This window comes from Phytophthora infestans, genomic scaffold (genome assembly GCF_000142945.1).
Source record: "Phytophthora infestans T30-4 supercont1.335 genomic scaffold, whole genome shotgun sequence".
In the NCBI taxonomy this organism is placed as follows: domain Eukaryota; phylum Oomycota; class Peronosporomycetes; order Peronosporales; family Peronosporaceae; genus Phytophthora; species Phytophthora infestans.
Window position 1 is genome coordinate 1,892 of NW_003303424.1, and position 25,421 is coordinate 27,312.

A 25,421-nucleotide genomic window follows, 5' to 3' on the forward strand; every position below is an offset into this window, starting at 1 on the left:
AAAGATTCCAAAACGTGACACACGCACGCCGACGCTGTCGTCTTCACAGTCAGCTGCAAGATCCTTCCTGAACCCCCTGATTGCCATTTGAGCCTTTTTACGAATTCGCGAGAGAAGACAAACCGAATATCAGTAGTGCACTTGTCGTCCGTGTAGATACCAGCGATCTTCTTTTTGGACTTTGGAACTTCCCGGATAGTGAGCGTGGGTAGAATCCGTTTCGCAGCTTCGTAGGTATAATCGTTGTCTAGAAACTTTACGATGTTCCGTACACTCGGAACCGGCACCAATGTCCCTTGCACGAGTCGTGACGCAGTTTCTTACCGCGGGCGACACGCTGTCGCTTCTCGGCTTTCCCTTGATTCTTTCTCAGCTTTGGGCGCCCTCTGCTTTTGGCGCTCTTCGATACGATGACGGATCCAGATGAGTCAGACGAACTACTGGGATGATCCCGCTTGGCTGTACTCGGTTTCTTACCGTGCGGATCTCCATGAATGGCACCCACCCGATCTCCACTTGTATTACCTGTAACAGAAGGTACAGTAGAAGTACCCAATACATCTTGCTCGGTGACTGGGGGTACAATACCAGCACCCAATACTTGCTCAGTGACTGGAGGTACAGTAGAGGTATCCAACATTTCAGGCTCGGTGACTGGAGGTGCCCAACACTTTCTGCTCTGTAACGGGATGTGTTTGGGCCTCCTTAGGTATCGCTGCACGCTGCGTCGGAGCTTGCTCGTCTAAGGACGCATCACTGTGGTCACACTTTGAAGCCGTCAGAGAGTAGGAGGCCCTTGTGGTATCATCGCGTCCAGAATCATTGTTATCGAGCGAAAAAGGCAGCGAAGCCACCTGAGACAGCGGTTCAACGCGACTGTCTACGCGTCCGACAAGCGGAGCTACTCTATCCTTGATCACCTCCTCAAATTTCTCCAGTGCTACCATCATCTCTCCGAAAACGCGAGCTTCATTTCTGCTCATGATATCGGCAATACTCATTCCACGTTGGAGCGCGTGCTTGTATTTTGTGGATCCGTTCAGCACTTGATGATTCCTTGCTGCCATTGCAGAATCGCATATATGAAAAGCCTTGCACGCAAAGTTAGTGTCTGGGATATCTTCTTCAGCGGCTGGTTGATTTAGTTTGCACACCAACTGCCACCGAGACGCGATGTTGTGAATAGGAATAGCAGTCTTGTCGTTCATTAGACGCCAATACATTATGTGGCGGCATGGTAAAAGCATTGTTCGCATAAACACACACGAGCACTGATATCGCTAAAGGCACCTCAATAAACATATATAATTAGATAAGGATTACAGATAAATTTCCACTGGTTCACGTACCGAAGTATCCACGTGGTATACACTTGTACAGTTGTCTCCAGTAAGAAAAAACAAACTTGGTTGCAGCTCCTTTATCTCGTAATGGGTCTTTCTACCCTTGGACATCCAGTTCTGCTGCTCAATTAGCCGGTACGCATAGGGACTTACATCACGGGCAAGAACTTTCAATTTTTCATCTGCACCTTCGTAGCGCATCTGACCAACATCAGTTATCTTCTTGACGTACTCCATCTCAGCAACGGCTTGAAAGAACATCAAGGTATCGACGCATTCATCCAACGCCATGTCTGCCCTTAAAATGTCCTTGATGTGACCCCACGATGATTCCAGTCTGTGGTAAAACGTAGCAAAGGCCCAAGCTCAGTACTAATTTAGAAGCAGCATTCGGAAAGCCATTTTTTTCACCTGTTGTTTGTGTGATTCCCCAGATGGGGTACATCAGAACGCGCATACAGCACCCATCGTTCCTTCATAGAGTCTCAATTTGGCATGAAATATTCCAAGAAAGGGTGCTTAGGCTCTGGAATAGTGTCGCTGTATCGAAGCTGAACTCTATCCAGCAGGAAGTACATGTACTTCAGATATTTGATGTACTCCTCTGGAGAAGCAGCAAGTCTCATCATGTCGACAGCATCCTCCACTTGGCTTTCGTCAAAGCTCGAGGGTCCTCCATATTCACGCTTCATCATTTCAGCACGAATATACTTCTTCAGATGGAAATGGCAGAGAATAATTTTCACAGCCGGAAATTCGTTCTCCAGCAATCCAAGCTCGCCCATATCCTTGTCGATGACTATTACATTGACCTTCTCCCACGAAGAGTTGTGAAATTTAAAGGATCGAATTGCATCTGTCAGACATTCCGCGCTTTCATTCTCCATAAGACTGTGATGAACGTACTGGCCCTAATAATGCAGAACGTTGAACAAATACGTTAGTTACAAATAAAGTAACTCCATTACCTCATAGAGAGTAACTCCAGTACTCAAGCAAGACACTTGTGTAACTGGAGGTACTTCGAAGCTGCATCGTGTACAAGAGTCACTGAGCGAGTAGCGAAAGGTACCTATACTCACATGGCCATATACATCGTTCACCATGAAAGAGAACAGCTTGTATCGTGACTCATTCGTATTGTGCGTAGCATCGACTAGCATAACTTCAGGGAAAGCTTTGAATCAGCGTCGCATCTGCCTTGTTTGAAGCGTGATTGTCTGTGTGATATTTGCATCGTCAATGAACACGGACGCACGATTTCCTCGACTCTCACACACACCTCGCAAAACGGTTTCTAACCGCTCCTCAACGGTAGCACCCCCCTTTCGCTTCTCTTTCATCTTCGCCACCATATTGTGGACATCCCGTAGCATGACGTTTTTGCCTACATCGGCCATCAGAGAAATATTAGAAAACATGTGAAAACAGTAGCAGAGCTTGTAGGTACACCTGTCTTCTTTCGAAGGTACTGCAAGATCAACTTCGGTTTCGATCCGGCAGCCTGGAGTTCGTCGACGAAGGCACGAAGAGCAGGGTTATCCACTCGTCGATTTGAGGCATTATTCTCGTAAATCACCTTCGACACCTTGTGGTTATGCTCAACGCTACAGGCAGTGACCCGCACCATAAATTGTTGCCCATTCCATGAAATTGCGGCTTTGATGTTCGCCTTGCATCCCGTACTCTTTTCGAAGTAACTTTTCCGGATTCCTTTCCCTCGACTCTTCCGGTTCCAGCCATGTGTGCACACTAACTTAATCCAGAAGATACCAAAATCCTCCGGAATTAAGCGTTCAGCTCCGTCGTCAACGTCACCATCGTCGCCATCGTCACCGCCTTGTGGCCCAAGAAGAACCTCACTAGCACGACTCGCCGCACGCTCCTTAATCTCGCGGTTACGCTTCGCTACCAACGTTGATGTGCGTTGGCGGGAGATCTGGTGTGTTTGTGTTTGATACTGCGCAATGTACGCATTGAAATCATCTCAATTGTCGTGCCATTCGACATCGACCGGGGGTGGCGTCCAAGTGGACGACGGAACATGCAACTCGGGCTCACTATCACTCATAACTGCATGGAGAACAGAAACACAAAAGAACAAATTAGTCGGTAATCCATATACATGCCTTCTGGGCTGTACTGACCTTCTGGGCTGCACTGACTTGCGCTGGAAGAGAGTGATTTTTGAATGATAGGCTGAGAAGTGCCAGGATGGGTGAAAGAGGGGGAGAGGGGGTGTCATTATTAATAAATATGGGATCACTAAATTTTGAGTCAGCGGTATTTTACCTGGAAAAATTACGTACGCATACAGTTTGGTTTCGTTTAGATACGAATTTGCTCGGTACCTCTAACCAGTCTCATATTTAATAGTGCCGCCCGAAAGTGACCGAGAGGATTTTATACGGGAGAGGACTTTATTCCCTGCTGAGATTATTCGTGTACCAAGTTAATATCGTCTAGCGCATCATCTAACTCTGAAAGATTTAACAGGTCGACGTCCTCATCCTTATGCGGTTCCTTCGACCACTTTTCACGACCTTTCACATCGTGCTTGGAAATAAACCACGACGAGGGGTCTCTCGAGAAGCCTGCTGCTTCAACGCTCCGCACGATTGTTGTCTCATCGGTGTCTCGCCACGCGCAGAGGACCCAATCGCAAACGGTGTCAACACTTGACATGCGTGGGCTCCCAAAGCGAGTGTATTCGACTCGGTCTGACACTTTCCAAGCGTTAATTTCCATGTACAGTAGGTCCTTAAACTCTCATAGATTCCAATACCTCCAGCTTGCAAGTAAGGCGTGAGGCCACCAGGCAAAACACAGCCAGCTGCGCGTCAACTTCTCCCTGTTCATTCGCTTAGCTACGAATTCCTCGTAAAACAGTTCTTCTAGCAGGCCTCTGCTATTTGAATTATCATATTGAATAATATCGCATATTGGCAATGCAATTATGTATTGAGCAGCGAGTAAAAATGCAAGCATTTTTTCAGCATTTTATCAGTTATTCTAGGGTTAATACTGTCCACCAAAACTACTGGTTACCACCACCTCAAAAGAGACTTTACGAGCCTTGTGCAATCTCCTCAGCTCATTCGACCTTTTGCAGTCATCCCAACAACTCTTCAGCCCCCTTTCGCCCAAGTACCCCATGAAATTTATAAACAAGGACATCTGAACGCGTATCTGGCTGATCATGAACCCATGTTGGCCAAGACACACGTGCTCATGAAGCACCTGAGCACCATCAAGTGTCGTGCTGTCCTTCGCAAGGTGACCTCTCTAGCGCCCGTCATGCCCAACGCGACTCGTTGGTCGAATACCTACAGCAGTACGACAGGATTTGTAGCGCTCTTCTCGCGTTGTACCACGCTACGGTGGCTAAGCATGACATCGCGCGCTTTCTACTGACGCCAGAGGAAACCGAAGCCGCTCGCCCCTTTCTCAAGTCGCTGCACGAGCTGAATGAGGTGAGTAAGGCGCTACAAGACTCAACTCTAACAGTGGTGGGTGCACGACGTGCCTTTGATGCAGTGTTGCGCAAGTACCCCAGTATGAAGACCCGGCTTGCAAGTGACGCCTCCGTCGTCAACAATCCCGAACTGGGAAGCGGCATCGTGAAGATCATTGGCGGTGTCGGCTGAATGCACGCGAACAAGCGGCGTGTATTCATCTCAAGCGCAGCAGCGACGACACAGTGGTAAACCCAGCAGTTTCCAAGTCATTTCTCGCGTCGGCCTTCAAGAACGCCCCTGTGACGCGCTCCCCACCGCAATACTTTCCTCTCGAGTGGGTTCCACCCACGTCGAACGAGTGCGAGCGTTTCTTCAGTCAAGCCAAGCTGGTTCTGACCGACCTAAGGAAAGCCATGGACCCTAACACTCTTGAACTGCTTATGTTTCTATCGTACAACAAGAAGGATTTAGTGTTAAAGCTATCAGGCAGAGTATGCGTAGTCAACTTAGGGAATAATGCTATTATTATTGTCTTGGCGTAATAGCAGCAGAATATATTGAGTATGGCATATTGGGGAACCCTGTCTTCTAGTGTCTTAGACAGAGGCTTGTGACCTCCGCCAGCAACTCGAGATTGATGAGGTACAGCGTTTAGAACCTTCTCACGAAGGCGCCACCAACGTCGGACCGCTCCACCGTCGATACTCCAACCGGCAGACCGAAAATGCGCGATAGCGCGAGTTGGGCCCCCTTACCCCGACATCTTTAATCCATCTTGCTTACGCCTAATGCTAACCGACTGCCTTTGATGAGGCATTATTGGATATGACGGAAAAGTGTTCCTCTCTGTAGCTGCAAGTTTGTAACAGCAGGTTTCGTAGTTTGTATAAGGACTCTATTCGGGAGAGGCTTGTATTTAATAGTGCACGCATGTAGCACCCCACAGGAGACTATTCGGTAGGGGGCTTTTATTTGGGCGCATCCGTTAGTATACCTAGACCAAATTGTGTACCGTTTTGGCGGTACTCAAAGAATAGTGTACCGTACCAAATATAATACCATCACCCAGATGGACGCTGCGTCGATTGCTGGTCCTCGAACCGCTTGAGCGCCGCGGTTTCGGCAGCCGACAGCTTCTCCCCAGCGCCAGACCATTTTCAAAAAAAGGCGAATGGACAATTTTTGAGTTGGTGTTTAGGTATTCCCCCCTAATAGGGTAGTCCAAAAGAACCGAATCAAAAAGAAGACGTACCTCGCCCATACTGGTCGTGTCGCTCTGCAGACGCTTGCACACACTGTCCAGCTTGGTCAAGCGCACCAACAAAGCGCACAATTTCTTGTGCTCGCTGGTAGACGGAAGGGAGTCTTCGACAGCTTCAATCTGGCGGATGTGCGCTCTGAGCTTGACGTAGCGCTTTCAGCATCTCGTAGGTAGAAGACCAGCGCGTCACATTGCGCGTCTTGGCGAGAAGGGGGATGAGCTTGGAAAGTTGCGCGGCGCTATTTGGGTAACGTAACTGTTGCATGAGGTCGTTAACCTTTTGCAACAGTGATTCGTGTTCTGTTAAGAAATTTTTAACCGCCAGGTTAAATCAATGGGGTGCACAGCCGACCAATGGGACGCCGAGTTTGGTTGCGATACTGCGGCTCGTGTTGCAGTTATCAGCAACCATGAACATGATCATATCAACGGTTTTGTTATAAACCGCCAGCACGTTCCGGGAAAAATCAATGTGAGCGTTTGCATCTTGACTCCCCCCGTCGAGCGGCGAAAGCGCCAGTAGCGTGCGTCGATGCCGATCGCCGACGACATAGATCCCGTAAGCCGCAACGTAGTGCAAGGTGCCATGCGTACATTATACCGATCTCGTTTTCCATCTCTTCCTCGATTACAGAGCCCAGTTTTGACGCCACCATAATCATGTCGGCATTGACCGCCTCGGAATTGGTTGCACTCCACTTGGCCATGGCCCTGGTTCGCTCTTCGTCCACCTCGCTCAGCGGCATGCTCCTCTCGACAACCCACCGCAACCAGTGGTAGCGGTGGGATGTCTCCTTGGACACGAAGCCGAAAGCTTCAAGCGGACGCTCAGGATTGCGATGGTGGGTGTCGAACTGAGCACGAAAGTCCTCGTGGCGGCTCCTCAGGTGTGAGAGAAGGTTAGGGTATCCTGTGCCGGGAAGTTGCTTTCTATCCGTGCCGCAAAGCTTGCACCGATGAAGCCCTTCGCTTCGAGGCTCGAAGAAGAAGGCGCTGAGGTCACGGCTCGCCAGCATGGTTCAAGTTTTAAAGTGAGTAGTTAGTGTCTGCTGCGGCTAACGGCTATATATCCTGAGACACAAGGTTAAACGAAGCTTGCAGAGCCACTCAGCATTCTTATGCATATATAAACCGTCTTTGAACCGTCGTGCGGCTCCGGGTCTGCTTGAACCGTTGAGCCGAGAGTTGGTTGGAGTGACTTTTTCTTCTGACCCATTATTGGATTGCAATAATTTCTGGAATATATTATTGTACTGGATTCTGTTGATGGCAATAATACTAAGCAAAACACAATAATTGCAGTTCCACAATTAATTTTTCAGAGGTCTACCATCACCACCTAACCAGAACCACCAATTTTCTTGGTCGGCTCTCTTTATTCTGAGTTTTACCAGTCCCTACTAGCCCTCAGCAGCCAAACCACTCCCAGTGAAGATGCCGTCGTCACGCATGCCCAAGCCAATGGCCGAGAAGAAAGAGGTCGCTCAGTGGATCGAGGAATACGGTGGTGTGCCCACCCCAGCCGCTGTTTACTTCAAAAACGAGCGCGGCTGGAAGATTTCCGAAGCTCAGGTGCGCTACTGGTGGAAGCAGCGCACTGCTATCAATGCCGCGCCAGCGCTACGCAGCCGCCTGAATGGGGCGGGCGCTAAGCCATGGCTCTCCGAGATCGAGGATATCAAGTGCTGTTTCGTCGGTCTGCAAAAGAGAAAGTCTCTCGTGATTGGATTCGCGACGCTGGGCAGCGGGTTGCCGCATCTGATCTGAGCGATACAGATTTCGCTGCGTCGGACCGCTGGGTCAACGGCTTCATGCGTACGTATGGGATATCGCTGCGCCGCACCACTAATCTTACCGTGCTAACCGATGACGTGCTGACCGACCGGGCGGTAAGCTTTCTAAGCTATCTCACGTCACGCATCGATGGGCTTGGCGACGATCACACCATCCTGATGGACGAGACGGCAGTCTACTTCGAGGACCCGCGCCGCCAGACGGTGGACCAAGTTGGAGCTCGCCACGTCGTGCTAAAGTCTACGGTATTTGCTTCGATGCGGGTGACGGCTGTGCTGGCCTTCACGGCAACCCGCCGCAAGCTGCCCCGCTGGTTGTTTGAAAATGGTCCAAGCAGGATGGCAAGGTTGAGCGCTACGGCAACGTCTACGTCGTAAACCAACCCAAGGTATGGGTCGACTCGGCGCTTCTCACTCGTTGGCTGGATCTGGTGTTTCCGCCCATTTTCGATACGTGCACACAGGTAAAAGCGCTGTTCTGGGACAGCACACATCTCTAAGATGGTGAAGGCTCGGTGCGCCGCGATAGGGGTGCAGATGTTCGTCATCCCAGGAGGAATAACACCCTACGTGCAAGCGGGAGATATCGGGATCTACAAGTCATTCAAGGACAAACTGTCGCCCATCATTGACAGCTGGAAGAAATCTGATGCTGTGCTTTACACTCGTGGAGGAAATCCAAAGCCACTATCGGTTGAGACCGTGGCGAACTGGGTGAACGTCGCTTGGCGCGATGTTTTAGCTGACGTCGTTGAGCACTCGGTGGCAGCAGCTAGGTTTTCTCCAAGATTTGGAGATTGGCATGTGACGTGACACGACGTTTACGGCGAGCTCTTTTGCTCAAAGTGGAAGGAGCGCACTAGAGAAAATGCTGACGACGTGAACGATAGCGGAGGTGCTCTCAGTGAGGACTGTTTCGATGAGTTTACGATTTGGGACAGCGAAGAGTCTGTGTAGGGCTAGAATTAGTGTACCGGTCCAATTTGAGTATCTTTTGGTAATTGAAGGTATAACACAGGAATTGTGTACCGTATATCAATTGGCATTATCCGTTATTAAATTACACACAGACTAAACTGTAGAACCTGATGTATAATTGCTGTTGTATCAGAGTGACGCCATGGATATATTGGCAAAAATGCCGATTTTCACTTTCAAACTAGACGAAGGGGCTGCTAATGTAAAAAAGAATTTAAAACGCCTTAAAAATGGTCAATCGAAGATCTTTTATTACTAATACATAGGCCGCATCACAATAAAGAGAAAAACGTGAATGTAGCTTGTGTCGGCCAGAGAAGACATCAAAACTCATTCACCCAGATGATGTTGTTTGAAGGGTAGAGGGTTCAGTTTAAGTGAAAGTGAATAGCCCAAGCACTTTTGCGTTTATTAATAAAAGGAAAATTAATGACAGCACCCAAATATATTAAGCTTACCGAAGTAAAATCCTGCGCGCATTATTAAGGAGAAAAACAATTATCAAGTAATTAGTAAAATGCATTGTATTGTGCTTAAAGATTGTAACGCAATATAATAAAATTCCGAATACCTTAATAAAAGTGTCCCGGGCATTATAATAATCGATAAGTGTCACCAGTACTAAGCCTACGAGGTAGGAATAATTTCTTCGATTTTTAACGCTAAGCTTTTACCATTTCTTACTTCAAAGTACTACTTAGTAAAGCTCACGCAAAATAATGACAAAGCATCACCTGCGCCTGCTTCGCAGCCTGCTTTGCTGCTCTTTTTTTTTTTTTTTTTTTTTAACTTTTTGACGTAATCTAATCTTGGCGGTCGCATGAGCTTAGTATGACCATATTATTAGCTAAGCTTACCAATGTCAAATTACAGTAAGATAGGAGCTTGAAAGTACAAACATACACTGGCTGTACTCACATTTTTCTGGTTTTCTAGTTTGTTTATTTAAGAACAAAACCTTGTGTGCTAAGCTGCGGCACAGCAAATCATATTATAAACACGCGTGAGCGTTACGGTGCAAGCATTCTAGAGAATCGTGGGCTTCTTTGTCGACGCCTTCGCACTTTCCTATTTTAAAATATCTAAATATATATACATACTTACGTAAAAGTAGTAATATTTCTGGTCAATAATAATAATCGGAGATCAATGACATTTCTTTCGCTTCTGATATCAATCAAGCTGAACTTAATACATCCGTACACGACATACGAATTTAACCGATGACGGCTGCCTAGCAGCCTACCTTGCGGTAGTTGCTGTCGCAGAATAACTTCGTTTTGCAGGTACTGGGTAGCAAGATAGATTGGTGACGATACTTTCCATCATACACTACCAGCGGCAACTTGACACCGAGACAAAGGACGGGCTGTAACAAATAAACGGGCGTAGCAATTGGGAGCACATAGTGCATAGCAATAGAAATATTATGCGAGATCGGCAACATTCGAGAATAATAAATGTACATGTACATATAGTAGAAAATACTACGTGGTAGCAGTTTTATTTTTAGAAGTAGCAGTTTTATTTTTTATTCAAAAAAACAATATTTGTAAATTACAAAGTGAAAAGTTACTTCACAATACAAAGTAGAAGCACCTCGCTTCAGGGATGATGACTAAAGAGAAGAATGTTTAGCTGACTTATGGATAGCCAGACAGCTAAAATGCCATATCGAACGACTCGGGTGGAGAAACTTTCGCCACCTCACACCGATTAGTCCTGGAATACCGTTTCTTGATCGTAGTAAGAGTGTTGGAAGATGCGTTTGAGGACAGCTTTTGGAGCTCCATCATGCAGCCTTGTAAGTCCGACCAGCTATATAGACAGACATTCGCCAGGTCCTTTGACTAAAAGCAAGCAGATAATGACATAGTTAGGACACATTCAAGATTGTCGATCCTGCTCAACTCATGTTCTAACTCACCATCGGACCCCCGTCGATCATGTACATCGCCATCGACAAGCAACATGTAGCCACAACCGATGGCGAATACTTCAGAAACTGGTACTCTTGTAGGGAAAGCTCAAGCAAGTAATGCGCCAACATGGATGTCTTCTTCTCAATAGGTGGGATCAGTCGCCCGTAGATGTTCAGGAAATCCAGCGCTACAATTTCGTGGTTAAACAAGTCCAGAACTTAGTTAATCGACGGAAATACTTTGTACCTGTAGGCACGAGGAGTGCAAAGTTGAGAGTGTTCAACACTTTCACTTCCATTTCCAGCACTTCAGTTGCCGTGTAGACATTTTCAGCGCATAACACGAGATCTCTCACGCCAATATAAGTTAAGTCTTCCATCTTTGACGCAGCATGCAAACAGGCCGCCCCGAGCAATTGAAGTTGCGATTTCTCCACAGTTGCAAATTCCAGGTAGCGATGACAGCAAGAAAAAAAGTTCGGGGGGACAATTTGAACACATCCACCACTGTGAAAAGTGTAAGGACAGGTAAGAACGTAGCCGGATCAAAACGATTTAACGGGGCAGCTTACCGTCAATGATCCAGTCAACAAGCAGTGATCGGTGTGTTGATGTCAGTGTCTCCTGTCGGCTACGCAAGAAACACACCACATCATTAGCAAATATGCGTGACAAAATGTACAGAAGGTCGCGGCAGTACGTACTCCAAATACTCGACCTGAGCCCAGATTTCCGTCTCCGTTTGACGCAGGTACGAATGGAACAGTGCCAAGTGTTGAGGAGTAGGACTCCACATTCGAGTCACTGCGCGCCACATCTGGCTCATGCAATCCTTGACCTTCACCGGGAAGAGCACAGGCGTGACGTCAAAGAAATAGGGGTTACCAAGTGCTTCTTCGGCCAAAATCCGCTCGTCCGGATTGTACGTTAGCAGTTTTGCAAGCAGATCGATGCCAAGATCCGATGCGTCCGGAAACAGAGTCGCCGTGGGTCTACGTTCAAAGTGGGGGAACTCAAACTGGTAGTTTGGTAAGGACGAGAAGCCTGGCCACGTTTCCAACGTGGGGGTCGACAACTTGCTGAAGATTTGAAACAACTGATCGATCTCCGAAACGCCAGTAAACAGAGCCTCACCTCGGATCATTTCGGCAAAAATGCAGCCAACAGACCACATGCCAACTGCCGAAGAATACTCTACCACACCCATCAGGAGCTCTGGAGCACGGTACCATCGCGTCACTACCTCGTCAGTATACGCTTGACCAGGAATTCCTGTAGCTCGAGCTAGCGCGAAGTCTGAGATCTGCAGTGTTGCATCGCCTAAGCAAGCAAAAAAAGTTGAAATATTAACGAAGAATGTCAAAGCAAAAGCCACATCGCAGTCGACAACTCACTGAGATTGCCCTCTTCCGACATCTGGATGAGTAAATGTCTCAACTTCAGATTACGATGCAGAACTCCACGACGGTGACAGTACGCGACTGCATCCAGAAGTTGGTAAAGAAGTTTGCGAATCTGTACAGTAAAGTATTTCGGTTGTAAAAGTGATACTGTACACTCTATAGTTTAGTGCACAGTATACGTACCACAGGCTCAGGCAAAACACGGCCGTCTTCACAGCTCCCTGTTGGGTATATGACATCATCCAACGTGCGGTCCACGTAAGGGAAGAACATGTGAAGCTCGTCCTTGACAAGACTGACGATCTCCAGAGACGTGATATGGTCGTGCGTTGTCCCCTTGAGCAGGCTAAGCTCTCGGATCATATAATACGGCACTCCTTCCTCCTAATTCAACAAGATGAAGGCTACATTAGACGTAATTCCTCCATTTAGACCAGACCCACGTCTGTATGCTTAGACTTGCCTCTGGAAATATTCGTGTCCTCTTCATCGCTAAAACTCTGCCAGTGGAGCGTTCAAGACACTTGAAGCATTCACCTTCGGAGCCCTCGCACTTGAAGCTCAATTTCTTGAAATTGATCCAATTGACAGAGCCGTCAGGAGTCACGCTCGGGAATGGCCGATACAATTCCTGTTCATCGGTCAGCTCTCTCCAGTTCTTGGAGACTAGAGTCATACTCTCCAGGTCTTGGACTGTGAGGAGGAAAGAGAAGATCTGCAAAAGAACCTTTTCCACTCCGTCCCCTTTTTGCTCAACAATCACAAGACCCTGCTGCACGTGTCCAAGTCTTCCCTTTGTCACGGAGCACCCTCGAAGAGATCTTAGGAGGAGGTTATTCCTCTCCATTGGCCACGATGAAGCCAATGAACGGCGTCTCCCCAAATGGCTTGTAGCCTTTTGAACCCATTGAACCCACTCCTGGATATTTGAAAGTGGTACTGCTGCCTCGGTTCATTTTTCGCCTGCTTCATGTATTGACTAGTTAGTATTATAGTCAGTAGTCAACTAGCGGTCTGGGCGCCCGCTCCGCGGACGCTAGGGTATGGTTGGTTGGTGTAGTGCGGGCTGACCACCTTCGCTGCGCTGCGGTGGGCTTAGCGTTTCGTACAGCAAAGCAACATATAGTACATGCATACTGTGTTCTACCTATATTACGCTCCAAAACAACACCGCACACAGTATCTTTAGTGCCACATGTTATGATAGATATGATCAGGGTTTAACGTGATCTGAAAGATGAGCACCATCTTACCCGTGAAGGTTTTGTCTATAATCGCATTTGAGCGCATAGCTCCCAAAATGACACGAATCGGAGGCGTGTCCGATGCAAAAGCTAACAAATGCTGTTCAGAAGACATGTCAGTATCAGTGATGATCCACATTGGCATAGACCATTGAGGAATCCCAGTTTAGCTGGAGTAAATACGTCTACTCAAACATAATATCATCTGTCACGTCATCGCCGTGAGGCAGTCGACACCATATCATTGATTGCGACGGTCTATTAGAGAAAGGTTTAGTCAGCTCCTTGCACGAAGTATCTTTTAGGACAGGTAGATTTTGCCGATAGTCGCGACAAGCACCAATATTATGCGTCGCAATTGTTCTGCTGAGCTCTTTATGATATTACTAAAGAATGTTTCCACTATCTTTTGCATGCATTGATTCTACTTGCATAGCTGCCGCACATACTGACTTATTTGCATAGATTCTGACTGATAGAGTGGCGTAGACCCTTTCGAGTGACATTTACTGGCTCCGATATGTATGACGAACATACGAAGCCACATAGCTGTAGGCAGATTATCAGATCGTAGATGTCGTAGACTTGATTCGAATCGTCGCTCATGTACATTATATGAAGTACTTTTGCTGCCTACTTATCAACTCGGCGTGCTATTTGATGTATCCGTGCATATATTGCGAGGTCGTTACTGAGTGTGTATACCACGCGCTCGTGACATATAAAACCTATGTATAGGATCACTGTCGCTTTCTCGGTTCATTTGCGTCGTCGTGCTGGCTTACTGTGCTTACGCTTCTGATGTATCAGTTTATATGACCAGGCGCGTTGCTAATTCGGCACATGCCATACCGCGGGGATACAGGATAGCTGACCGCGCGTCTGCTCGCAGATATATACGCGCGCGGCGGGTACACGTATAACCATCCCCAGCTCTGATCCCGGTAAATTTGAGCAGGGCTTTAAAGTACGGTACTGCGTACAGACACACCGACTTGACACACCCACCTGTATGGTTTGCACGTCCACACACGTGCTCGTGTCTGTGTAGACATCAACTTATTCGTCGCGCGTGATTCCCACTCAATATTGTTGCTTAAATTTGTGAGCGCGCATAAGTGTAATATACGTTGTGAGCGTGGGTGGTACAGATAGCATCGGTTTGCGTGTGCCAAGTGAGCGAGTCTACTTGCCTTCTACGCAGACGCGTATGCAAACAGGAGCGGTCAGTTTGCAGCAGCAATACAGTACATACCCCGTGCTAGTTATTAAATAAAACGCGCTACGCTCTATAGATGCGTCAACATGCTCGGTAGCGCCACAGTCAGCTTACCGTATGTGCGGCCCCAAGCCTCGCACCGTCATCCAGTATACCAAAAACAAAAATAGGTAGGAAAATAGGGGCATAAAGGGTATATTTACCGTTACTTCCTCTTCTGCTGCTTCTTTTGCTCGATGTACTTGGCATTTCGGGCGGTCAGCTTGCGATGGCGGCTGCGGATCTTACTCTTGTTGGGGTACCAGTCAAGGCCCATCGCCTTCTTGACGTTTGACAGGCTTTCCTGGCGGCGCACTTCGGTCGAATCAGGTGGTGGGGCTTTTTCTCCCAGAGCTCAACCGCTTTTGGGTCGCTCTCGCAGGCAATACAGCGCCGCACGATGTCCCGCCCGCTGATTGTACGGAATGCGTAGCCGTACTGCAGCTTCCCGCAGCAGACGCAGCGCGCTCGGGGGTCCGTCGTAGACCGCTGCGGGTTCAGCAGCAGTGGGTCAATCTTCGCCTCACATTGCTTGCACGTAGGGCCCACCATTTTGCAAACTGTGAGTAAGTTAGCAACATATATTATTTTAACCAATTACTTGCGTCCAAATATTAGCCAATGGCACGAAAATAAAACGCGGATATTTATTATTTATAACAAAATATTAAAAAGTTGATATTTAATATTTTGGCTTTGCTATAGCAATAGTTTTATCATATTTCCAAACAAATACACACTTTACATGCAATAAAAGAGACTAAAATAAAAGACTATGTACCGTGCGCGCATGCATTCGTCGGGTGGGGTGCACGGGAGCAGATAGCGCAATGACCGTGCAGCCGCGCGCCTTCATTGCACGGTGGCAGTGGTGAGTGCCAGGTGAATTAAAAAGATATATATTCGCAAAGTCCCTACAAAAAGCGCTGGTCGTGAGGCCTACTTTAATATTTAAAAATACTATCGTCTCTACTTTAAAAAGTGTGTGGAAAATAGCATCGCCGAGCTCTTACAAATGCGGTCTGTGAAGCTTATTTTAATAATACTAATACTATTAATATCGTCTTTACTTTGAAAGGTGTGTCAAAAATAACTTCCCCGAGCTCTTACAAAATACAGGTCTGTGAAGTCTACATTAATAATAATAGATATCTCTATTTGAGAAGTGTGCAGAGCTCTTAGAAATTAAAGTGGTTACTATGCCCGATTTGCAGTACATGACAGGTTTTGCGTCAATAATCAAGTATCTGCACAGATCGCCTGGCTGTTTGCAACCCAATCGATGCGTTTCGTGCTCGGCAAAAATGTTTAGCTTACGTCCAATCGCGAGGGAGAGAGGCGGTCTGATCGTGCGCCCGATCCAGTCAGTGTCGCAGGTCAGCCGGTATTGCCCAATCAGGGCGCGAGTTAATTGTGTGACGCTTTTGGATATATTTGTAATTTTGGCATAGCTAGGTCGAGTCAGAAAGATAGGCGAGGTCGGTACGATGGGAGGAAACTGTATTAGACAGGCCGAGTGTAGCCATGCGAAAAGGCAGGAAAAAGCAGCAAGAAAGGAACCGGACGGACTTATTGACAGACGGACGGACACGCTAGAAGGTTAGAAGCGGAGAGATGACTACATGTACATGAATTGTGCTTTTCACGTGAATTTGCCAAATCAGGTCTATTTTAAGACTTTGGCGAAACAACCGAGGAATCACACCTCATCAATAATTGGTTAAATTTGTGCAATTTCTATACTTTAGCCAATCACTAATCTTTTCTCGATAAGCCATTTCTCGACACTAAAGCTGTGACGGGCCGTTGTCACACAACAGCTACCGCGTCCACCACGGTAGCCAATCAACACGTAGAACAGAGTAAATGGTTGGCGCGGTCTCGTGTCGAGACCGCGTCGCTAACTATCAATCTCAGAGTTATATTTGCCTACTTCCTCGATCCTTCCAGTGTACACTACAGTAACGGTATTTCAGTCCCGTTACACCTGATAGCACTTAGCAATCCATCCAACGCTCACGATAAAGATGAACGACACGTTGATGAGCGACGCGTCCAGGATGACCAGCACGTCACTAGAACTCGCAAGATTCCCCCACCTGTCCTTGATTGTGTGGAAAGCGTTACACCAACTCGCTGCTGCATCCGGCGATGCTGTCATCCAGACTCTGCTGACGGCCGGCACTGAGGAACAACAACGCCTGGCCGCCCAGGAATTCATGGCACGTGAGCTCGCTGACCTCCGTCAGCGAGTGTCGACTCCCACGCAATCCAAACACAAGACCGACATCGTCAAGTTAGACGTCTCTACCTATACCGGTGAAGGCGCTGGCCGCCTTCACTTGAACCGGTGGTTCTGTGAGGTTGACATCGCTGTTGACGCTCGGCAACTGTCCACCGAGCTCGCGAGGACTCGTTTCCTCCTCTTCAAGTAAGGGGAAAGGCGAAAGAGTGGGCACTCGGTAAGCTCGTCGCCGACGCCACCTGTTTCCCGACGATGGCGTCCACGAAGTCCGACCTTTGGCTCGCGCTCGAGCCACCTCAAGACGAGAACGTCCAGCGGTCCGCATTCCTGTCGCTGAAGCAGGGACGCCCGTTTATGCTCGAGTACATTCAGCACACTCGGCATCTGGTGTCGTGCATCACGACCCATCCCGTGGACATGGCGACTCAGGTCCACGTCTTGTTTCGGGACTAAACGCTGGCTACTAGCGTTTCTACTTGACAAGGAAACATCCATCCACACTCGAAGAGGCCTTCGTGATTGCTTTGCGCAAAGACTACAGTGTCACGGCGTCGCAAGCATTCGACGTCTCGAGGCCTTTGGCTCACGAGCCCGGTCCCGAACCGATGGAGATGGATGCAATTCAACACCATGGCGGACGTCGGGTGCCGACGTCATCCAGTTTGTCAGGTTCGTCGAGTTCGTCGCAGTCTTCAGCACGCACACCGCGTCCGCTGCGTTGCTTCCGCTGTAAGAAGCTTGGACACCGCGCGGCAGTTTGACGCGCTCCAGCTCCTGTCGTGACGACCGTCACGACCCAGTCCGACGTGGCTATTGCCCCTCCAGCAAAAAACGACGACGACCAGTAGGTGCGGGGCGCCCTACTGGGTCTGACAACGGGAATGGTTCCCTGGTGGCGGAACCTCCTCCTAGCCCTCCTGTGCTTCACGCACATCTATCGGTCACCACCTCCGGCAGTGACTCGAGACTGATCGTGCTCAGTCTCCACGTTGAGGGAGCCGTACGACCTATTCGTGCGCTCCTGGACTCAGTCGCGACGAACCACTTCTTTCGCGCCGAAAGCCTGTCGGTACTGCCACCGGGCACGAGCGTCCGCGAGGGACCCGGCTATATGGTCGTCAAGTATGCTGACGGCAAGCCGCGCCGAGTGCCTCGGCGCGCAGCCACCTTCGCGTACGAGCTCGACGGCTTCAATGACTCCGACGAGTTTTTTTTCTGGTGATTAAGCTAAGCGGAGCCTTTGACTGTGTCTTTGACATCCCATGGCTTGCTCGCCACCAACCTCACATCGACTGGCTGACGGGCACAGTCCGCCCACGCGACACCGATGTGAATGCGGTGCTGTCGTTCCTGAACGGCACGCCCAACCTTTGGCCACATGTTGTTGTCATGGATCCGGACACCATGACCACCGTTGCGCCTGAAGTGATCGATGGCCCTTCATGTGCAGCGTGTGCGCACGCAGCTTGTGCCAGTCCTGAACACACATCTCAGGACGTGCCAGACGCGGTCGAGCAGGGGCCCCCGCGTCCCGACGAGCAGCGGCTCGAGAAGAGAGACGGGGCTAAGCGTGGTCTCCCACGCGTGGTCGAACTGGGGTTCCCGCGTGTGGTCGAGCGGGAGCTCCCCGAAGTAGTGGATATGGTAGAGCATGGACTCTCACACACGGTCGAGCATGGACTCCCGCGGGTGATCGAGCGGGAGCTCCCCGACGAAGTGGATACGGTAGAGTATGGGGGCTCACACACGGTCGAGCATGGGCTCCCGCGGGTGATCAAGCGGCAGCTCCCTGATGATGTGGACGCGGTCGCTTTAACAGACCCGCGTCCTGGCGCCGATGATGTGTTCCGGCGCCCGAGTACAACAGACGTGATCGAGTGTGGTCTCTCACGGTCTGCCTCCCCACGCCCGACTCGTCGCCGCGGCCGTCGTAACCCGCGGCGACCACGCGTGTCCTCCTCGGACTCGAACTCAACCGACTCGGAGGTCATCTCGGCTCTGGTTGGAAATGAGTCATCGATTTCGCCACGCGTCCACGACGTTGAAGTCGCACGTCCGCCGTGTGACGCCTCTGAGATCGTGTAGCTATCTGGATTGTCGTGGAAACATTTCCTCCACGACCTGAAACGTGGTGACATTGAGCAAGTTTGTCTGATTGTCGCGAAATCTACATCCATCGCGACTGTCGAAGCCGGATCCGCATCCGCCAATCGGTCGCGCCCCAACGGAGCTGAGCCGAAGAGCGCTCGCGAAGCGCGTTATGCCGCTCAGTTGTTGCCGGCCCTCGAAGCGTCTGGCAACCCAGTCGCTCCACTAGTCTGCGAGTTTATGCATGTTTTCCCTGACAAGGTCCCAGCTGTTCTTCCGCCGGACCGCAGTGTTCGACACGAGATTGACCTCGCGCCCGGAGTAAAGTATTGTGTGACGCGGCAGTGGCCGCTTCCCCGCGACCAAGTGGAAGCTATTGATGAATTCTTCGAAGGTCGTCGGCAAGCTGGTCACGTATGCGAAAGCCTTTCTCCCCACTCCCCCTCTGCCCGAGAATGACGTCCCGTTTTTGGCAGGGAGCACCGCCAGAAATAATATATTGTCAGTGGCCTCCCAACCCACCCGGTCCCGCAGAACGTCCGTTGCCACCTTCAAACGAAATGTCCTCCCACCCTATCACGCCCCGTATCGCGACTTTGCTCCTAGCTACTTCGATGACATCTTCATTCACAGTAGTGCCGCTGACGACACTCCGGACACGGTGGTACATCTACGACACCTGCGCAAGGTGTTCGAAGTGATGCGAGAGTACAAGCTCGATGCAAATTTGAAGAAGTGCATCTTCTGCGCTCCTAAGATCCCAGTACTCGGGAGCTACGTCAGCAAGGACAGGGTTCGTGCTGACCCAAAGAAGATCACGGCCATTTGTGATTGGCCGGTGCCACAAGACCAGAAGCAGCTGAAGCAGTGGCTGGGGCTCGCGACGTATCTCCACCACTACGCAAAGAACTTTGCCGAGACCGTACGACCAATATCACAACTCCTCAAGGCGGACGTCACGTGGTCGTGGCGTCCCGAGCAGCAGGCGGGGTTCGACGCGGTGAAGACGAGCTTATCCACCGGGCCCGTAATCATGCTTCCTGATCACTCGAAGCTGTTCCACATGGTCTGCGATGCAAGCGACTACGCCATCGGGTGCGCCCTAATGCAGTTCGACGACGAAGGGCGCGAGCGAGTGGTTAGCAGTCGCGCCAGCTGAAGCCGGCGGAGCGTAATTACCCAGTCCACGATAAGGAGCTCCTAGCGATGCGCTATGCACTTATCAAGTTTTGCGTGTACCTCTTGGACAAACAGACCTTCGCCATCTACACTGACCACGCTTCTTACGGACGGCGACCAAAAGCCCACACTTGTCCCAACGCATGGCGCGATGGCTCTCTCTCTTTTCCGAGTATAACTTTGTCGTGCACTACAAGCCTGGCAAGACCAATATCCTCGCCGACGCGCTATCGCGTCGGCCAGACTACGCGCAGTCGGGTCGCCATGCAGCTGGCGATGAAGACGATGACGAATGTGCTGTATGCACCACCGAGGAACTCGGAGGTCACGGCGAGAAGCTCCCTACGAGATATGATCGTGGCCGCGTAAGAATCCGACGCGATGTGTCTAGAGATGATCCAATACCTGAGAAACCCTTCTGACTCGGCGCGGCGCCGCCTGTCGACGCGCAGCCGTTCTAACATCGACCGACACAGCCTTGACGGTGATCTACTAACTTTTAACGTTGATCGTGCCGACCCGCCACGTATCGTTGTCCCATGGATGACGATCTTCGAGCTCGTCTCACTCACGAGTGCCAGGACTCTCCGAGCAGCGGTCATCTCGGACGCGAGAAGACACTCGCGTCGCTCTCGCGAGACCTCTTTTGGCCGCACATGCACAAATGGGTGCGCAAATGGGTGCGCTCCTGCGAGGCGTGCCAACGTGTGATGCCCTCGCATTCGAAACAAGCTCCACTCCGTTCACGTGAGGTGGCTACCGCGCCGTGGTCGTCTGTTAGCATGGACTTTGTGCTCGGTCTCCCACGTGACGCACAAGGCCGTACCGGAATCCTTGTCTTCGTCGACCGATTCGGCGCTACTTGGTGCGCTGGTTGGGCCCCATGCCGGATAGCGGGGAGCCTCGTGACGTCCTCCTCGCTGATGTTCCAGACTGCGTGGCGGCGTACGAGGCGGACCTCGCACCGGTGACAGCTCGCGCTGAGGACGCGCCCGTCCGGCGCGCCAAGCCTCGTCCAAGGCTAGCTGATAACGTCCGATCACGTCCCTCTCCACTTCAGTCACAGGCACCGCCACCACGATCCGGTCGCGCGAGATCAAGCTCGCGACAGTGTGGACCCATCTTCGAAATGCGCGATGCAGCACCGGCGATCTTGGTCCAATGACAGGCGACAGACTTGTCCAGCTACCTCACCGACGGGCAACCGAGCGTGATCAGCTTCACGCTTCTTCAACATGGCTTAAAACGCCTCGCGACCCTCCAGGTTGCACCGCTTCACGAACACTGTCCACGCACGATCGAGTGACCTGATGGTCACGGTGGGCGTCACCGTGACGGGCTTGCCACGCGTCGCCCGGAACCGTTCAAATAACCGCTTCATCTCGTCCGGGCCGCGCGCGTCGCGGAAGGCACTGCAATCGTGGAGCGCCCAACGTTCCAGCTCCCCCTTCATCGCCGTCGCTTCTTCGCCAGCTTCTGCCATCTCGACTCCCAACGCCCGTGTTCTCCATCTGAAGTGGGGGATGGTGTGACGGGCCGTTGTCACACAACAGCTACCGCGTCCACCACGGTAGCCAATCAACACGTAGAACAGAGTTAATGGCTGGCGCGGTCTGATGTCGAGACCGCGTCGCTAACTATCAATCTAGAGTTATATTTGCCGGCTTCCTCGATCTCTAGTGTACGCTACAGTAACGGTACTTCAGTCCCGTTACAAAAGCAGTCCAAGATCAACCTCCACGCCGTGACGCGTATCCACAGTACCAGATCGACGCAGTTTAACTACTCATATTGACGTCACAGAAGGGGAGAGCTGCATCGCACCAGTGGTGAGCAGTCTAGCCGCACATCTCGGGGCTCTTAGAGAGTTGGAGTGTGCCAAATTGCTAGGATCAACATCGAAGATCGGGTTGCCGTAACCCGACAGCACGCTCGTGCTAACACCGTATTCCATTGCCTATACGGCTGCTACAACCTTGGCTTTTTGAGAAACAACTAGCACACGTCTGCAATAAGAATGTGAAAACAATCGGAAACTGGATCCACGTGTTTGAGACACCCGGAGCGTATCAAACTGCTGGATCCAGCAGCGATAAATTTTTCTAGAGATGCTTAACGCAAATGGTCGTTTGATTACTATCAAAAGATTTCTCTTGCTTATCTTGACGAAGCTCAGCATGCATTTCAGCGCGCTTACCATATTCCAATTTTGATTTCCTTTGTGTGGAGGATAATCCATGACTTTGGGTTGACATGGAACGTGTTAGAGCGTCGGGCGCTACACATCAAGGAACAAGACATCTTCCGTCTTGTTGAAGAGTTAAGTCATGACGACTGGATACACCAGAATAGTGTTTTTCTCGACGAGGTATCCTTCGATAACAGAGGTATGCTATGGAAACGAGGATATTCAATTCGTGGCAGGACCGTAGGTATTCGCGGAGACTTCAAGAGAAAACCTCGTGTTTCGATCTTAGCGTTCATGCGCGTCAATGGAATTATCGACTACATGTACTATGATGTTGAGGGGACTTTTGACCATGTTGAGTTTGTCAAATGTTGCCGCAATTTCGTCGAATCAAAGAGAGGAAATGTTCATCTCTACCCTGGTTCGAGCTCAATACGGATTCTCGATGGAACTGCCATACACCGGCACCCAGAAATCGCTCACGTTTTGAGGAGCGTTGGTGTAGTACCAACTTTCCTTCCAGCATATTCTCCATTTTTTAATCCAATTGAGTACATATTCGGCTACGTGAAGCAGTCATTTCGACGACACTATGTGTGACGGGGTCACACAGCACCTTGCGCTAGAGGAAGTTGGTTTCCGAGAGTATACAAACTCTCAGTGAACGGCAGTTCACAGGTTCCCTTCTATCGAAAGGGAGCGAAGTGACCAATTTAAGGTAGAATGTAAACTGAGTATATTTATCGGTAGATAAAGCTTGAGCTAAATACAAACTATAAGTCACCTATAGAAAAGCAATGTCATCAGCCAATGGTTGGCTTTGGACGCTGTCGGCAGACCCGCAATATCATGATTTTCTGCTTGCTCTGCTAATCAGGGCGATCGACGAAGTGGTGGCGTGTGCCTCGAGGTCGATGGCACATGTGGTCGAGGGGTGGGCTCTCTAGGAGACGCAATATCTTCATCTGCAATGTTGTGCGGGTTCGGGAGTCGTGATGATCTTCGAACTGGGGGAGTATAAGCTGCGTTGGAGCTGTAAGCTGACCGAGGTCTTGCCGTTGATTGCGTCGACTGAATCGAGACTTCTGTCGAAACACGAGGAGTCCTTCGTCCAGCAGGACGCGGTAAATACGGCGAAACTGGTGTGTGCGGTGATCTCTGTCGGGCGCGCGCAGGACTCGATGACATGATGTGCTGGCGGGTCTCCTTGTAGACTTTGTAAATACAGTGATATTGAAGCGGCAGCCTGTGAGACACTGGCAACGTCGTATTCGCCTCGAGAGCCACGATCAAGATCTTCTCCGAGCACCCCAGGCTACACAGCCTTGTCACTTTCAAAATGCATAAATATATTCTGTATTGTAGATTCGAGATTCGCCGGCTGTTGGTCATGAGCGAATAACGAATCGCGGACGGAAATTTTAAGTAGAGCTCACAATAGCAAGCGAAAAATGAAGCCAAGCAACAGTACCACTTTTACTGCGCACACTTTTACTGCGTACTTTTGAAACAAGTTTTATATTTTTAATTTTTTAAAAAATGTGGCTCATCATGCAAGTTGTCGGTACCTACATACTTCTGGTTGTTCTCTCCATATTTGGATGGGCGACTGATCGAGTCGAGCGTGAATCAATTGCGCGAGCCTGCTAAATATACTTTTTGTACGATATGATAGGTTTTGCTCTCCGTGTCAGTCTTTATGCCAATATCAAATCAGTATAGTTTCAGTTTTTACCCAACATTGTAGCAGAACCTGCTACAGTGTCGCCAACTTCATTATTCACCCCACCGCACTCATTAAAGCAACTTTAGTTTGAGCAACTTCAGCAATTTGATTTAGGCAAATTGCGGCACCTTCTGCACCTTCAGCAACTTCAGTGAAATCGGACTTTGTTGTAAAATGTACGGTTCACCCAATCGGATAGCCCTTCATTCCTTCACCGCATTTCCGAAAGCTTTGAGCGAGGCGAAGGACTTCCACGATCGCACTCGTTAACGCAACTGCAAAATTGATTGTTGCGCGACTTCAACCTAATGTGTATTTATTTGGGACCGTAATTTATTGTGAACCGGTCCTGCACTTTATCTGAGCCGACCACGCAAATCGTTTCAGTAAATGACAAACAATACAGTAATAATAGTTAGCGTCTTCTAGGTAACAGTGAAAATTTCAGTACGTGCCGATGTATCGACGTGGTAACTGCGCCCATCACCGGCCGACACAACGAACATGTTTGACGTGACTTCACTGACATTAGAGTGCGTTGCGCGGTCCTTTGCCGTCCAGTCCTGTGTTTTAACCTGGCAATAGGCGTGCATGCTGACCTCTCGGGATAATCGATATAGCTCATCGTCAGCACCTTTATATTGTATGTACCTCACGGTAGTGGTCTTCTTGTTGCATTCCATCTCCGCTAACGCCTGTAGAAATGTGAGTGTATTGATACATTCATCAAGAGACATTTCGGGTTTCAAAGTCGCTTTGATTTATTCCACAAAGTTTCGAGTCTAGCCAGATAGAGCGAACACTTGTTAAAAAACCCTGTAGAATGAGCGTTGATAGCTCGCATGCATACTGATTGTTGGTGTGATTACCAAGAGGTGGCACGTCGGAACGAGCGTACAGAGTCCAACGATTCTTTTGCTGATCCCAAATTTTGAATAAGTACCGGAGAAATGGGCGCTTTGGCTCCGGATTGTCGTCGTCTGAGTGTAGGTGAATATTATCCAGCAGAAAATAGAGGTACTTGAGGAACTACGTGTAATCGCCAGCTGTCGACGACGCTCTCATTATTTTAACCGCGTCTTCAACTTAATCCTTGCCAAAGCTGCTTCGTACACCGTATCGCATTTCTGTGCGGATGTATTTCTCTAGATGAAAGTGGCAGAGGATGACCTTGACCTGAGAAAGATGCGACCCCAGCAAGCTCAACCCGCCAATATATTTATCACGACCACGCGAGTTTTCTCCCACGAAGGATTTGCAAACTTAAACGCATCGATAGAATCTGTCAAACACTCCGCGCTCGATTAAATACCATAAAACCGTCACTTTAGGGAAT

General features: G+C 49.6%; 1 protein-coding gene across 1 annotated transcript; it reads right to left on the reverse strand.

Moving 5' to 3' along the window:
- Positions 1-10,494: 10,494 nt before the first annotated feature.
- PITG_21617 (cell division protein kinase, putative) lies at positions 10,495-12,833 on the reverse strand (the record flags this gene model as incomplete). The annotated part of the gene is made up of 7 exons (XM_002894931.1): positions 10,495-10,683; positions 10,761-10,942; positions 11,002-11,261; positions 11,459-12,074; positions 12,149-12,269; positions 12,341-12,534; positions 12,617-12,833. 7 exons carry the CDS (start codon positions 12,831-12,833, stop codon positions 10,495-10,497), a joined length of 1,779 nt encoding a protein of 592 aa, XP_002894977.1.
- Positions 12,834-25,421: the final 12,588 nt, after the last annotated feature.